Source organism: Sinocyclocheilus rhinocerous, unplaced genomic scaffold (assembly GCF_001515625.1).
Source record: "Sinocyclocheilus rhinocerous isolate Xijiao unplaced genomic scaffold, SAMN03320098_v1.1 scaffold1624, whole genome shotgun sequence".
Classification (NCBI taxonomy): Eukaryota; Metazoa; Chordata; class Actinopteri; order Cypriniformes; family Cyprinidae; genus Sinocyclocheilus; species Sinocyclocheilus rhinocerous.
In genome coordinates this window covers 239,140-251,761 of record NW_015639527.1, presented here as the reverse complement: position 1 = coordinate 251,761, position 12,622 = coordinate 239,140, and the positions used below count along the sequence as shown (strand labels likewise).

Here is a 12,622-nt window from a genome sequence, read left to right as displayed (position 1 = left end):
AATATCTTTGCTCAGATGTGGACTTCAATGGGCTACTGGGAGTATTTCTAGAGGTTAAATCATTTATTGTGTGAAATGTAGAAGAAGCTTTGTCATATAGTGACTAATATGAAACATGCATCAGGACACATTCATCACGTTGAAATCATTATTAGCGTGCTTGGAAAATTGCCTTGTTTTTGGAGTGGCCAATATGGGCCGTGAACAGGACTGTAAATGGCACGAGTGTGGAAACTCTGGCATACAGCCGCATAGCCTACTTAATTTTATGGACCATGCAAACACTAGAATTGCAATATTTCCAACTTTTTTGCGAATTCTGTGATTTTATTTCCTGAAATTGACGCTCCCACGATTTCTCACTAATTTCACCTCCCATGGACAGTGCAGAAAATTATTTTTAGGGTGTCTGTTCCATTTGGTGCTTTTAAAATATATTACTAGCCTACTATGGCATGATATTATGAGTAGTTTATTAGATAGGGAATTTAATACTGATATTTCAACAAATATCCACTCCAAAAATCACTACTGTAGAAAATAATGGCGACAGAGTGGACTATTTAAAATCATGCCCTAACATGAAGTGCTAATAAATCACACCTTTGTCCTTGAGTTCACATCTTAAAAGGATGACGATGTCATTATGTAGCCTATTAATGGAATTGTAAATCATATTAAGAAAGCATAGTTATGAAAAACAGTTTTTATTCTAATCTAAAGTTATAGAAAGAATAAATATAAATATATGTTTCCACTGAAATGTTTTGGAATAGCTGGAAACGGAAATTAAAAAATAAAATAAAATAAATAAATAAAATCATTGCCTACAACATCACATAATAAGAGTTGGTTTTAGCTTTTCAAACTCATCGTTTACACACATAGGCTATTCATGAGGAACACAAACCGCACCTTTTTCGATGACTGACCCATAATGAAAATAGCCTTGGAAAAAAAATTAACGTTGATATTCCGTGTCAAAAGTAGCGAGATGTCAGAGTGTCACAGATCATATTTTCAGCGTTTTCTTTGGCTTGGAAACCTTAACCACTTTGTTATGCTAATGGCCCCTGACATCAGCGCGAGATCAAAGTGGCGCGAGGGCTCATATAGTCTCGAGCTCCGTCTGCACCTTCAGTCCAGCAGATTCCAGCGCGCGAGCAGCACAGCACCGCAAAATCAACACACATCTCTTTATCAGTGGACAGTTGCATGATGCGTTCTCATTCGGACTTCACAAAAACGGATTAACGCACATTTAGACCTTTGGCTAGAGAATTTGGGCTGGATTTAAATAAAACACACTTTTGGATTACTTTGCACAAGGGGCATTTTTTGGGGGGCGTCAATCTCCGTTTGATAAAGGTGAGGATAAAAGTACTTTCCCATTTATTGTGCGCAAAGTTTCTTAACTTAGTAGGCTACGCTTAATTGCGTCTCTTAACTTCTTTACAAAGATGTTTTAGCTTTTAAACATCATCCCTGATGCAATTTAAAGTAAATTGACAGGGCAATAATTTGCAATAGAGCCTAAATTGTAGACCACCTAGAGGGGTTATATTGAGTGAACTAATTACATTGAAAGTTTACCTCGTTTCACCCCAAGGCGAAGAAACAAGAGATAAAAGATAAAGTGCAAACTTAGAGAAAGCAAGAGTGAAGCAGCTGTTTTATTGCTTTTGCATAGGCTATATATACACACACAATAAAAGATGATCGCTAATATCTTTAAATAGCCGTTATTTATATCTCATATGAGATTTGTTTAATTACATAGGTTGTATAAGAGCACTGAAGAAATATTAAACTCTTTGGATTCGTATAGCTGGCCATGCTAATGGTATATAGACTATAGATAATGCATAGGATATAAACTACACTGCATTTTGTATTTATTTCTTTATATTTAGTACACTTAAAAATAACACAAACTGAAAATCAGAAAATTGCTGCCTCAAATTTGTTAGTAAAATCAATGTGGTGTCAGAGTTACAATCTGCACTTTGCATTTTGTTATTGATAAAAAATAAAACTGAAAATAAATAAAATAGTAAAAATAAAATTTTGATGCAATAGCTACGTTTATAATTGTAATTGCACTTTTAATTGATAGTTTTCTGGGTGTAGGTTTATAGCCAGAAGGTGGGGGGGGGGAGCTCTCTGCAATCTGGATGATCACTGTCTGTATGTGAAAGCATCATGCCTGAGGCCAGACAGCCTGTCCATTGGGAGCTGGTATCTGTTGATTGCCCTCCTATTCCAGCAGATGGAATAATCCGAGGACATTTGATAACATTCCAAATACCGCCACACCTATATTTCAGAAATTTGCATGCAGAGTGTTAAAACTCTGAAAATTTTGAACATATTATTTAAAAAAAAAAAACAGTTTTGCTTTTTGAATCATTTATTTTTTTAATTAGCTTTTTTCAGCGTCTCCTTGTCACAAGGAGATGCAAAACCCAGTAAACTAAATACACATTTTTAATGTAAATTATATAAAATCCTCAATGAAAGTGATGCAGTAATACAACAGAATAACATAATTACAATACAGTACTATTTGGAGCAAAAGCAAAGCTATTTATAAAGGTTTCTTTTTTATATTTTTAAAAATCTTCAAAGTATGTCTGGTGCACATTAGTAGTAATCATCAAAGTAGAACATGAACCTAGGGCTTGCTGCATGTGATCTATGTAATCTGAATCAGATTTTTTTTTTCCCAAGCAGGAGAGGGACAGAAATAAGGAATAAGTGCCATGGCTTTTGGCTTTTAATTATAACTGTGACAAGCAGCAGTGGGGTCAGCGAACACCTGCATCAGTGTCTTCTGATTGAGCTGGATCTTATTGTACAGCATGAAGCAAACCTTCCCTTCACTCCCGCTCTGTCTCCTCACATTCCTGCTCATGTCTCAGCAGTGCACAGGAATCAGATGGCTGTGAGTTGCTCTTTTCTCTTTATATATACTGAAACTGTTTCAACGCATTCAAGATGTTTGTCAAGCTGACTGATTTGTCAAATCATGTGCATCATGGGAAAAAATTACGTTTGGAACCTAGGAAAAGATGTTTTTGTGGTAGTGAAATAATGGATTTGGAAGTGTTAGGAATAAATCTAAACAGAATTTTATCTTAATTCTATGAAATCAGAGGTAAATCCAGTTCAACACTAATTTCCTTGCAACTTGTGATTTCTGCAGAATGTTTTGTTTTCACATAATCATACTGTTGATGAATTGCGATAGAAAACATGATGGTAGAGAAATTGGGTCGTGAAGAAACCATTTTGCATGCACAAGATGCTGATAGAGGTTTCCACAGTCTTGATATTGCATGGCAAGAAATGCAAAACAGATGTTGCCATAAACACCTGTGTTCCCTGGATAACAAAGACGGAGGGTGTATATGTGTGCGGAGGTTAAGACAGGGGTCTGTCAGTCACAGCATATCATGGAACATAAAGTAGCGGCCCCTAATCTGAAACAGGCAAAGGTAGAGCGGGCATTAGTTGGTTCTCACGAATAGTGATACATGTGTGCGTTTTAGTAAAAGAGAAACGTAAACCAATGCTTGAATTCAACAGGTTTCACTACAAAGTCTTACTGAAATTAATATTATTTTTCTTGAAAGTTAAATGGGAGATCATTTCTAAGATAAAATGCATGATTTGCATTTTCTACTATGACTTAAGCTCGCAAAAATTCTTCTGGCATTGTCTGACAGCAGCTTTACCACAGAACATTCACTAAACTTTTAACAATAACTGAATCATCTCGCTGATAAACAACATTTTTTCAATTGGCAATTGCTTTTTGGTGCCTTTCATGCTTCCAAGCGATGCAGAAATAATCTTCTTCCATTTTGGTCTAATCTTGAATGATTATCTCTGGGAATAGGTTGTTGTTTGCATGCCTTTGCGAGCGAGACACTGAACAATTTTAGCCCGCAGCCTAAATGCGTGCGAGAACACTTTCTGAAACGTATTTCAACCATTGATGTTACTCCTAATATTTTAGAGTTGGCGTTAACCATGTTTATTTGACTATGCTTCATTCAGTCACTTTAAATTCAAGACTTGCCACAAATATTTTGATCACTTTTCACGCCACCAAACATGTTAATGACTTTTCAAGTGTCTGTTTAACTTGTAAATATAAAATTTGATTCAATTTCTACAACTCAAAAGACATTTATATCAATGTACACACAGTTCACAGACATCCAGTGTTCATTAAAACATATGCGTTTCCTCATCCAGGGCGCTATCGCAGACCACACAACACATCAACAAGACCCAGCACTGCAAGACGTTGCCAGGCCTCGTCTCCTCTCAGGCTCAGCTCTGTAGGAGTAACCTGGAACTCATGCAAACCATCATCCAAGCAGCACGGGAGGTTAAAAAGGTCTGCCAAAAGACCTTCGCAGACATGCGCTGGAACTGTTCCTCTATTGATGCTTCAAAATTCCTCCCGGACCTGGAAAGAGGTGAGATACAGAGGAAAATCATGTCCAAAGAGGATTTATTTCCAATTGAAGACTATTTTGTGTGAAGCGTTTCTGAAATCTATCCACAGATGTTCTGTTTAGACACAGCAAGCCCTAAATTAGCGAAAGGGCCGCTGTCCATCCATTGCCGGCCCCTTCAAGGCAACCACACGCCTCTCTTTATACCCAAGCGTGGTTTCCATTCAGGCCTTAATAGGTCTGAGGAACCCATCTAACTGTTGAAGGAAAACTTTATGAGGGCAATGGTTTAAAAAGCAGCCTACAGTGATCTTTAAACATCTCGCTCCGGGTAACGCAGACTATGCCAGTTAAATGCTGCAATTCGGCCTAAGTGCCTCGCTGCATGATAAAAGAAATCATACCCCTGCCCACCCAGAAACCTCCGACCCGCAGAATTCTTGCGCATCGCTCTTCTTTCTCATGCTCCGTTTGATGAGAGGCTTCATGGAGGAGCAGCATTTACTGTGAGGATAAACAATAGGATCCATTCAATTCAATGAGAGATGCTATTGAGCGAGTTAGTCAGTAATGGACAGAGAATTGCCTTTTTTCCTAGTTTCACAGTCATTTAAAGCCTACAGTTTTACCCTGTGTACGACCCCTGCAGCACAGCAGTCAACCAACTAAAGAAATATGAAATCAATGAAATAAAATAGTCATAAAAGGGATAGTCAACTTGGTTTTCTGTGGATTAATGATGCAGCATCACATCTTGAATTTCCTCACAGTGGTGACACATGCATGCTACGCTTTGATGGGTGGTTTAATCGTCCTCCCTATTTATTTATTACGAGCTTTTAGCGTGATCCAAATGCCGGAGATGGTCAGACTAAGTCTTGTTGAAGTTCTAGAGAACTGTATGACATCCTTCCCCGCAGACCGTTTGCATTTGTCAAGAGTTAAAGCACTCCTGCCTCTCGTAAGTGCACCGCTAAGGAGACAGCCTTTGATGTACCTTGTATGGGGTCAAGTTGAGCCTCTCCTGTTTCTACACCTATTATCTTGTCATGACATATGTGCACTGTTAGAACAGTTCCATAATCTCTGCCATTATCCTTTCATACTGCATGCTGACGGGTTTCTCATGTTGCTCTGTTTTGCTTTTTTTTTTCTAAGGGAGAAAAAGTCAGAATTCATGTTTTCTTTTTTTATATAAGAAACTAATTTTAATCACTTTTTATTTTTTGACGTCTTTCAGGAACGAGGGAATCTGCATTTTTACATGCGCTCTCCGCAGCCGCTATAAGTCACACTATAGCACAGGCGTGCACCTCCGGAGACCTGAGGTTGTGCTCGTGTGGTCCGATTCCAGGTGAAATACCCGAGCCTGGGTACAGGTGGGGTGGCTGTGCTGATAACCTGCATTATGGCCTCCTCATGGGCTCCAAGTTTTCGGATGCCCCCATGAAGATGAAGAAGAAGTCTGGCTCGAATGCCAACAAGCTGATGCATCTTCACAACAGCGAAGTGGGCAGACAGGTAAGCAGTGCCTCACAGAAACCATGTGGCATCAATGATTCACTACAAAAGCCAGTCACATGACTGAATCTGCCAGGCAACCGGGCATGGAGTCCGATAGGAATAATAAACCTGATTCAAACCACATTTAGAATTCAAATGGGTTATTGCAAATCTAATTGGATTTCAAAGTAGTTTTTTTTTATACTTGAGCAAAAGCTGTCCAAATTCATTATTATGTTGCATTCCCTGTTTAGACTGTCTAAATGTAATTTTATTATTATTTTTCATTATTTTATTAGTTCATCTGAATCCAACCCACTTTTCCCCCCTACGCAGGCTTTGCGAGACGCTCTGGTCATGAAGTGCAAATGCCACGGTGTTTCTGGTTCTTGCTCCATTCGGACATGCTGGAGAGGCTTACAGGATCTGAAGGACATCGCCATGGACCTAAAGACCAAGTACTTGTCAGCCACTAAGGTGGTTCATCGGCCCATGGGCACACGCAAGCAACTCGTCCCCAAAGACATCGACATCCGGCCAGTCCGAGAGAATGAGCTGGTTTATCTGCAGAGTTCACCGGATTATTGCACAAAGAATGACAAGTTTGGCTCCTTCGGTACTCAGGACAGGTGAGACTAACTAATTAACAAATTACATACTTCACTGCTCAACAATAAGGACTTCTTTTTTTTTTTTTTGCTAGCCCAGTCAGGTCAGGTTTATAAATTCCCTGACAATATTTTCACAGGCCCTAATGCAAAAATATATATTTTTTTATTTCATTTATTTTTTCCTAAATATTCCCGTTATGTCCATTCATACCAATCATTTGTAGTAGGAACAGACACAGTACTTGGCGGTAATGATTGATCATGAAAACACAGCTTAACTTGTAAACATTTTACACCAACTTAAGTCCAGAAAAGCTGATATAACCAGAATCAAATTTAACTTACTTTAAAAGTCTTGTTTTTAACTTTATGATTTGTTGCTGATCAGAGAAGCAAACTATTCCACATTTTAAAAACTATTCTAACTTGACAGGTTGTCTCTAAACACAATGTTCATGTCTTGAAATGTTAGTCTTTATGGGTTATTCATTGTCACTTCATAAGATGTCTCTTGAAAAGCCCTGATAAAGCCGGACTGTGTGTGTGTGTGTGTGTACACGCGTGTCTCTGACATGTCCAAAGTGACTGTGTCCTCTTTCTCAGTCTGTCTGTGAGTAATGCTGTTATTCACAGAGCTAAGGGCTCTCATCTGATAGCAGCTCTGCACACACAGATTAGCACGACAATTAATTCTTCTTGCTTATTTCCTATTGCTGTATCTGTAGAGACTCAGGTGTGGATTTAGGTAAGAATGGAATAACCTCAGCTTCCTCGCTTTTGTTATATTTGCGTTTAAATGTGCTCTGTGTCACTTTTTTTAACTAAGCTCTGTGGATGACATTCATATGACATGAATTTTCAGCAATCCGCAGTCTTAACTACAGCTCCAAAAATGGTGGCAGCAACAATAAAAGACATTAATGTCTTTAAAATAATAACAATAATTGTATTTCTAATATTTTTTTAATTTGTTTATTATTTTAATACTAATAGAAACATTTCTGTAAATGATATGCTTTTTTTCTGTAGTGTTTTTTTTGTAATTGGAGCTATAGAAGAAACATTTAATATACTGCTGGTTTCACATTTGATTGTTGATTTGTCAGTAAGATGGTCACCGAGTAAAATTTGGGACTTCGGTGTGAGTTACATGTCTTTGAATGCGGCTCATTCAGTCAAATTGTAGAGTCAGTACTATAACTTTTAAAATTCTTAAAATATTTTCAGATGAACATTGTAAGCGTTTAGGCTTTTATAGGTATTATAGGTCAGTGCACTGATAACCTAGATACATGCTATATGTCAGGTGCACTCAACACACAGTATACATCCTCAGCCTTAGTGCTGATAACAGTACTCACACGTGCTCTCTGTTCATATATTTAGTGCTTGGCACTTGGTCACAAGACTCTGGTGTGTTTTGTAATCAATAGAGAACGTCAACAGGGAACTGTGTGTGTCGCACATGTCGGTTCCATGGTGGTCTCTGTTATATGTAGGGGGTTCAGCATCACCCCATACCTGTCTCTAAAACATGTGACTACAACACCTGTTGTCCTCGCATTTAATTGCGTTGTGTTTTGATGTCAGTTTTACAGAAGGTCAGTTATTATAATTATACCATACAACGAGGGTGACTCTCATGAACCCTGTGAAGAAATCCAGGCCATGTTTTACACCAAAATCAGCAGAAAGAATGAAGAAAATATGTTTTGCCTGAAGAGAATTTTTACATTGTGACAACTAAGCACACTTCCCATTGGAAAAAAAGCCCATTCTTATTGCTGTAATGCTAGTATTAAGAATCCAATGAGAATTGTTAAATTATTATATGTAAATTCTGAGTAAAATGTCCATACAAATTATGGCAATGCAATTTTTATGAAAATGCATTATTTTATATTATTTTACAAATATATATTTTATAAAAATATATTTTAATTATTTAAAAAAAAATAGAAAAAATATTTCTATTAAATTGTGTATCTTACCTAAATGTGTGTGTACTTTGTCACACTAATATCATTGTATTTTTTATATAATAAGAATTTTGGGATGTGGGAATGTGCTTAATTTGAATAAAATAGCAATATATATATATATATATATATATAATTGTTGTTCAAATGATAAGTAAGCACATTAAAAAACATAGGACTACATTTTTTATCATTAAATATTATTGTAAATGTAAACATTTCTTTCTATTTTTCTTTTTTATTTGATGTTGTAGTGAAATGTGACCTGGGCTTTTTTTTTTTTCATGAGATTCACCCATGAAGTCAGGAAGCTGCTATCATTGCACATCCTCTCTTTGTGATTTAAAGGGTCTTAAGATAATGAGCCATGAGTGTTACCCTAACTAGACCTGCAGAGATGGCTTCTCTAATCTGATTTGGTGGTGAGAGATGGGGAGAGACCAAATGACAAGCTTAGAGAAGCCCGGAACGTGTCTCATCTGTCTCATCTGAAGTTACATTGCTCTCCGTGTTCCTCATGCTGCTTTGTGGGCCACAAGACTGCTATTAATGAAATTGGTGCATTAGAAGTTCAGACAGAACAACATCCCAGAGGCTTAGAGATGATTGGTATCACTAAAGAAACAAGAAACAATCTCTGAGTGACTGAGCGCTGTTTAAAAGATGTGTTTTAAAATGTGTTTTCACTTTGAGTTAAAGTTCTGCTCACAGCTGTTAAATTGTTAAACCGATGATAAAACCAGATCACTTTAGAGATGTTAGGAGTTTGGAAGCAAAATGTACTAAATTTAGACTTCTTTTTCTTTCTTATTGAATTTTTTTGAAAGGTCTCTTCATGAATTATAAACCGTTTGACTATATATCTCCACACTGGTGCAGGTCAGCATTGAACATATGCTACTCATTGAGTCCTAAAGCATGTTTACTTGCCTTTCTACCCTTTCAGCATTGACCTGGGAGAAACTTTTACTTTAGTTTTAAATAACAGCATTCTTCACCTCTCTCTCGTTCTCTAGCCATCCCCTCTTGTCTGTCTCTCAGCACCCTGAGCATTAATACCACACAATTATAAAACAATGCACTTATGTGGAGAGGGCTACACACAGGCCGACCCCTAGTGTATAGAGCGTGATTTATGACAGGGCTATTCATTGCTCAAGATGCCCCAGGCTTCAGTACATGTCTGCAGGATCCACTCAAATGCAAGAGAACATGTTCCCTGGGTACGAATGAACTGGCTCTTAAAACTAGCTATAAGAAGATTCATTGCTGTTGGTTTATTAATATGTGGTTGAGCAAAATTTTTACCTTGGTTTGAAAAGACGCTTATGTTTAGCAATTTCTCTCATGGTCACAGAGAAATGTTTTGTCATCTATTTGTGTGAATGTATTTTTGAAGTCATGTCCCTGAAGTTCCATGTACAAAACATTTTAGATTATGTATGAGTTAGTCGTCTAACAACTAACTAACTAGTCAGTTAGTACATTTATTTATTTTCTAAGTACGTAAATACAGTTCCCTTTCAGTCGGTCACTCTCGACGTCTAGATTGGTCCCTCTAAGCGAGATCCCAATTCGTCGGTCATCCGACGTGACGTCTCCGTTCCCTCCTTCAGGGAACGAGGGTTACATACGTAACCGAGACGTTCACTCAATATTGAAAAGTATTGCTAAGAATTTTTTTGAATGATGAAAATTCAGTTTTATCTTTTTTAAATAAAAAAAAATTATAATAGATACATAAGGAAAAGATTTCTTCAAATATTTCAATAAAAATTGATCATTAACTCAATATAGAAATGTGTTGAAAATGTTATTTTATTAAAAATATAAAAAATATAGAAAATTATTCCACAGATTTTTCTATAAAAACAATTTCTATAAAAAATATAATTCCTCAAACTTGAAAAGTGTTAAACTTAAAATGGCCTTTTATTAAAAAAATAGAAATATATATTTGATAAAAACAATCAAATATATATTTGATAAAAACTATAATGAAAATATGCAATTTATATAAAAAAGAAAAAATCTTAGAAAACTATAGAAAATATTTTTGCAGATTTTTCTATACAAATATTCCTCAATATGAAATGCTGATAAAAAATAATCTCATATAATTTGTTTTACTTTTATAAAAATATAAAATAATAGAAAAGCTATTTCTAAAAAATGTATATTTTACCCAAATTTGTGTGTGCTTTGTTGCACTAAAAGCATTGTTTTTAAGAAAATCTATTTAAAAAAAAATTAAATTTAAAATCCCATAAGAAAAGCATTCCTTATGACTATGTCCTTATGATTATTGTTGTCAACCCACTGACAACAATAACGTTTTTTATAATGTTTCTGAGTTTGTTAGTGGTACAGCATGTACTATAAAGTTCTTTTTGTCTGTTTCTTCTGCAGGCAGTGCAATAAAACCTCCAGCGGAAGTGACAGCTGTGATCTGATGTGCTGTGGCAGAGGCTACAACCCGTACTCAGAGAGAGTGGTGGAGCGATGCCACTGCAAATACCACTGGTGCTGCTACGTCACGTGCAAGAAGTGTGAGAGGACTGTGGAGAAATACGTGTGCAAATGAGTTGGCTCTCCATCTCTGCAGTCGTCTCCAACAATTGTCCCGATCCCCGTCACACGTACCTATTCTCAGCTAAACTAATCTAAAGGAGATCTGGAATGCGCTCTACTCATTGTAACAGAACTGGACAGAATTCTCATTCGAATTCCCAGACTTTGTGGTTGAACGAGCTGAAAATTTCAAGACTTGATTCTATTCTAGATATATTCAGCCTGGGTGTGGAGCATAACCTTTGTCTACCTGACTTACTTGGCCACAAATAACCAAAGCATGTTACCAACAAGGCTTTCTTTTGTCTTCTGCTTTTCCAGCTTATATGCTTTAGAGAAGACATGGTTTATTTTTGGCTTTATGAACTTTTATAAAGAAACTCAGAAGCTGGACTTTATTTTTTTACTGCGCAAATGAACATGGTTTTTGTTAAAAACACCCAGCTCACCGTCCTCAAGAGGATTTTTACTCCTCATTTTTTTAAACATTGAAACATATGCTCCTTTATCCCGATCTAAAAAAGTCTATTTTCTTACACAATACCTGGGTCCGTTCTTTTTTTAAGGTACATTTTCCCCGTTTTTGGCAAAGCATTGATTTTCAGCACTCTTCTTAGAACCTTCAGAATTGCTTGACGTTCCAGAGGATTCCACATTCCAAGTTCTAAGGGATTAAGACCTCAGAACTCATATGGTACTTTATTTTCACCACAAGACTGTTTAATAGACTGACGAGATAAAGAAAGTGCTCTTCAAATGTGACTTTTGAATGAGGAACTTTGCAATGGCTTCCATCTGTTGGTTGGTTACTTCAGTTCTAGAGGGAGAATACCTGTATTTATTCCACGTATATCAACAAGGACATTGGACTATATGTGTTGTGCCTTGTTATATTTTTACCCAAATAAAAAAATACTGACATTCAAATGCCAAACCTCTCTGAGCATGTGAACAGAATATGTGGGTCACCCATTACGGCCTTCGTGAACCACTTATCTGTGGATGTACATACTGTCATTTTTGTATGCTGAATTAAAAAAGAAATATTTATGAACTAATTAAAAATCTTTACCATTTAAACCTGAGACTCCCTTTTTTCTTTTAATTCAAATGGACTTTCATGAAATGTTGAGCAAGACAGATTGCAAAAACATAGTTGTCATTAAAGTTCCTTGTCTTGAGCAAATAACAATTTAGCACAATTACACATGACACTTCTATAAATCATCTCACCCTTGTTATTGTTCCGATTAAAAGCACACAAGAACCGGTCTCTCAAACTCAAAAACCCTGGGAAAGTGTTTGTTTGGACACCATATAGCCTAATAAATAGCAACGTGTTAGTGCTAGCAAAACCTCATGCTTGGCACAATGAACTCAACTCTTTCCAGCGTTTAATTGTCCATTACTCAGGGGCCTGTAAGTACGACTATTGTTTTATTCAGGTTTTACAACAACAGAAGAGATGACGTAGATGGAGTGAAACGTT

General features: G+C 36.6%; 1 protein-coding gene across 1 annotated transcript; it reads left to right on the top strand.

The window, feature by feature from the left end:
• Positions 1-1,155: 1,155 nt before the first annotated feature.
• LOC107751408 (protein Wnt-11-like) lies at positions 1,156-12,110 on the top strand. The gene is made up of 6 exons (XM_016567137.1): positions 1,156-1,368; positions 2,734-2,944; positions 4,264-4,490; positions 5,710-5,990; positions 6,309-6,601; positions 10,972-12,110. The coding sequence occupies exons 2-6, from the start codon at positions 2,862-2,864 to the stop codon at positions 11,144-11,146; spliced, it is 1,059 nt and encodes a 352-aa protein (XP_016422623.1). The 5' UTR covers positions 1,156-1,368; positions 2,734-2,861; the 3' UTR covers positions 11,147-12,110.
• The last annotated feature ends 512 nt before the right edge of the window (positions 12,111-12,622 follow it).

Coding starts and splice junctions, on each gene's coding strand:
- LOC107751408 (XM_016567137.1), top strand. CDS start 2,862: ATGAAGCAAACCTTCCCTTCACTCCCGCTCTGTCTCCTCACATTCCTG. Junction 4,491..5,709: donor CCTCCCGGACCTGGAAAGAG/GTGAGATACAGA, acceptor GACGTCTTTCAG/GAACGAGGGAATCTGCATTT. Junction 6,602..10,971: donor TCCTTCGGTACTCAGGACAG/GTGAGACTAACT, acceptor TTTCTTCTGCAG/GCAGTGCAATAAAACCTCCA.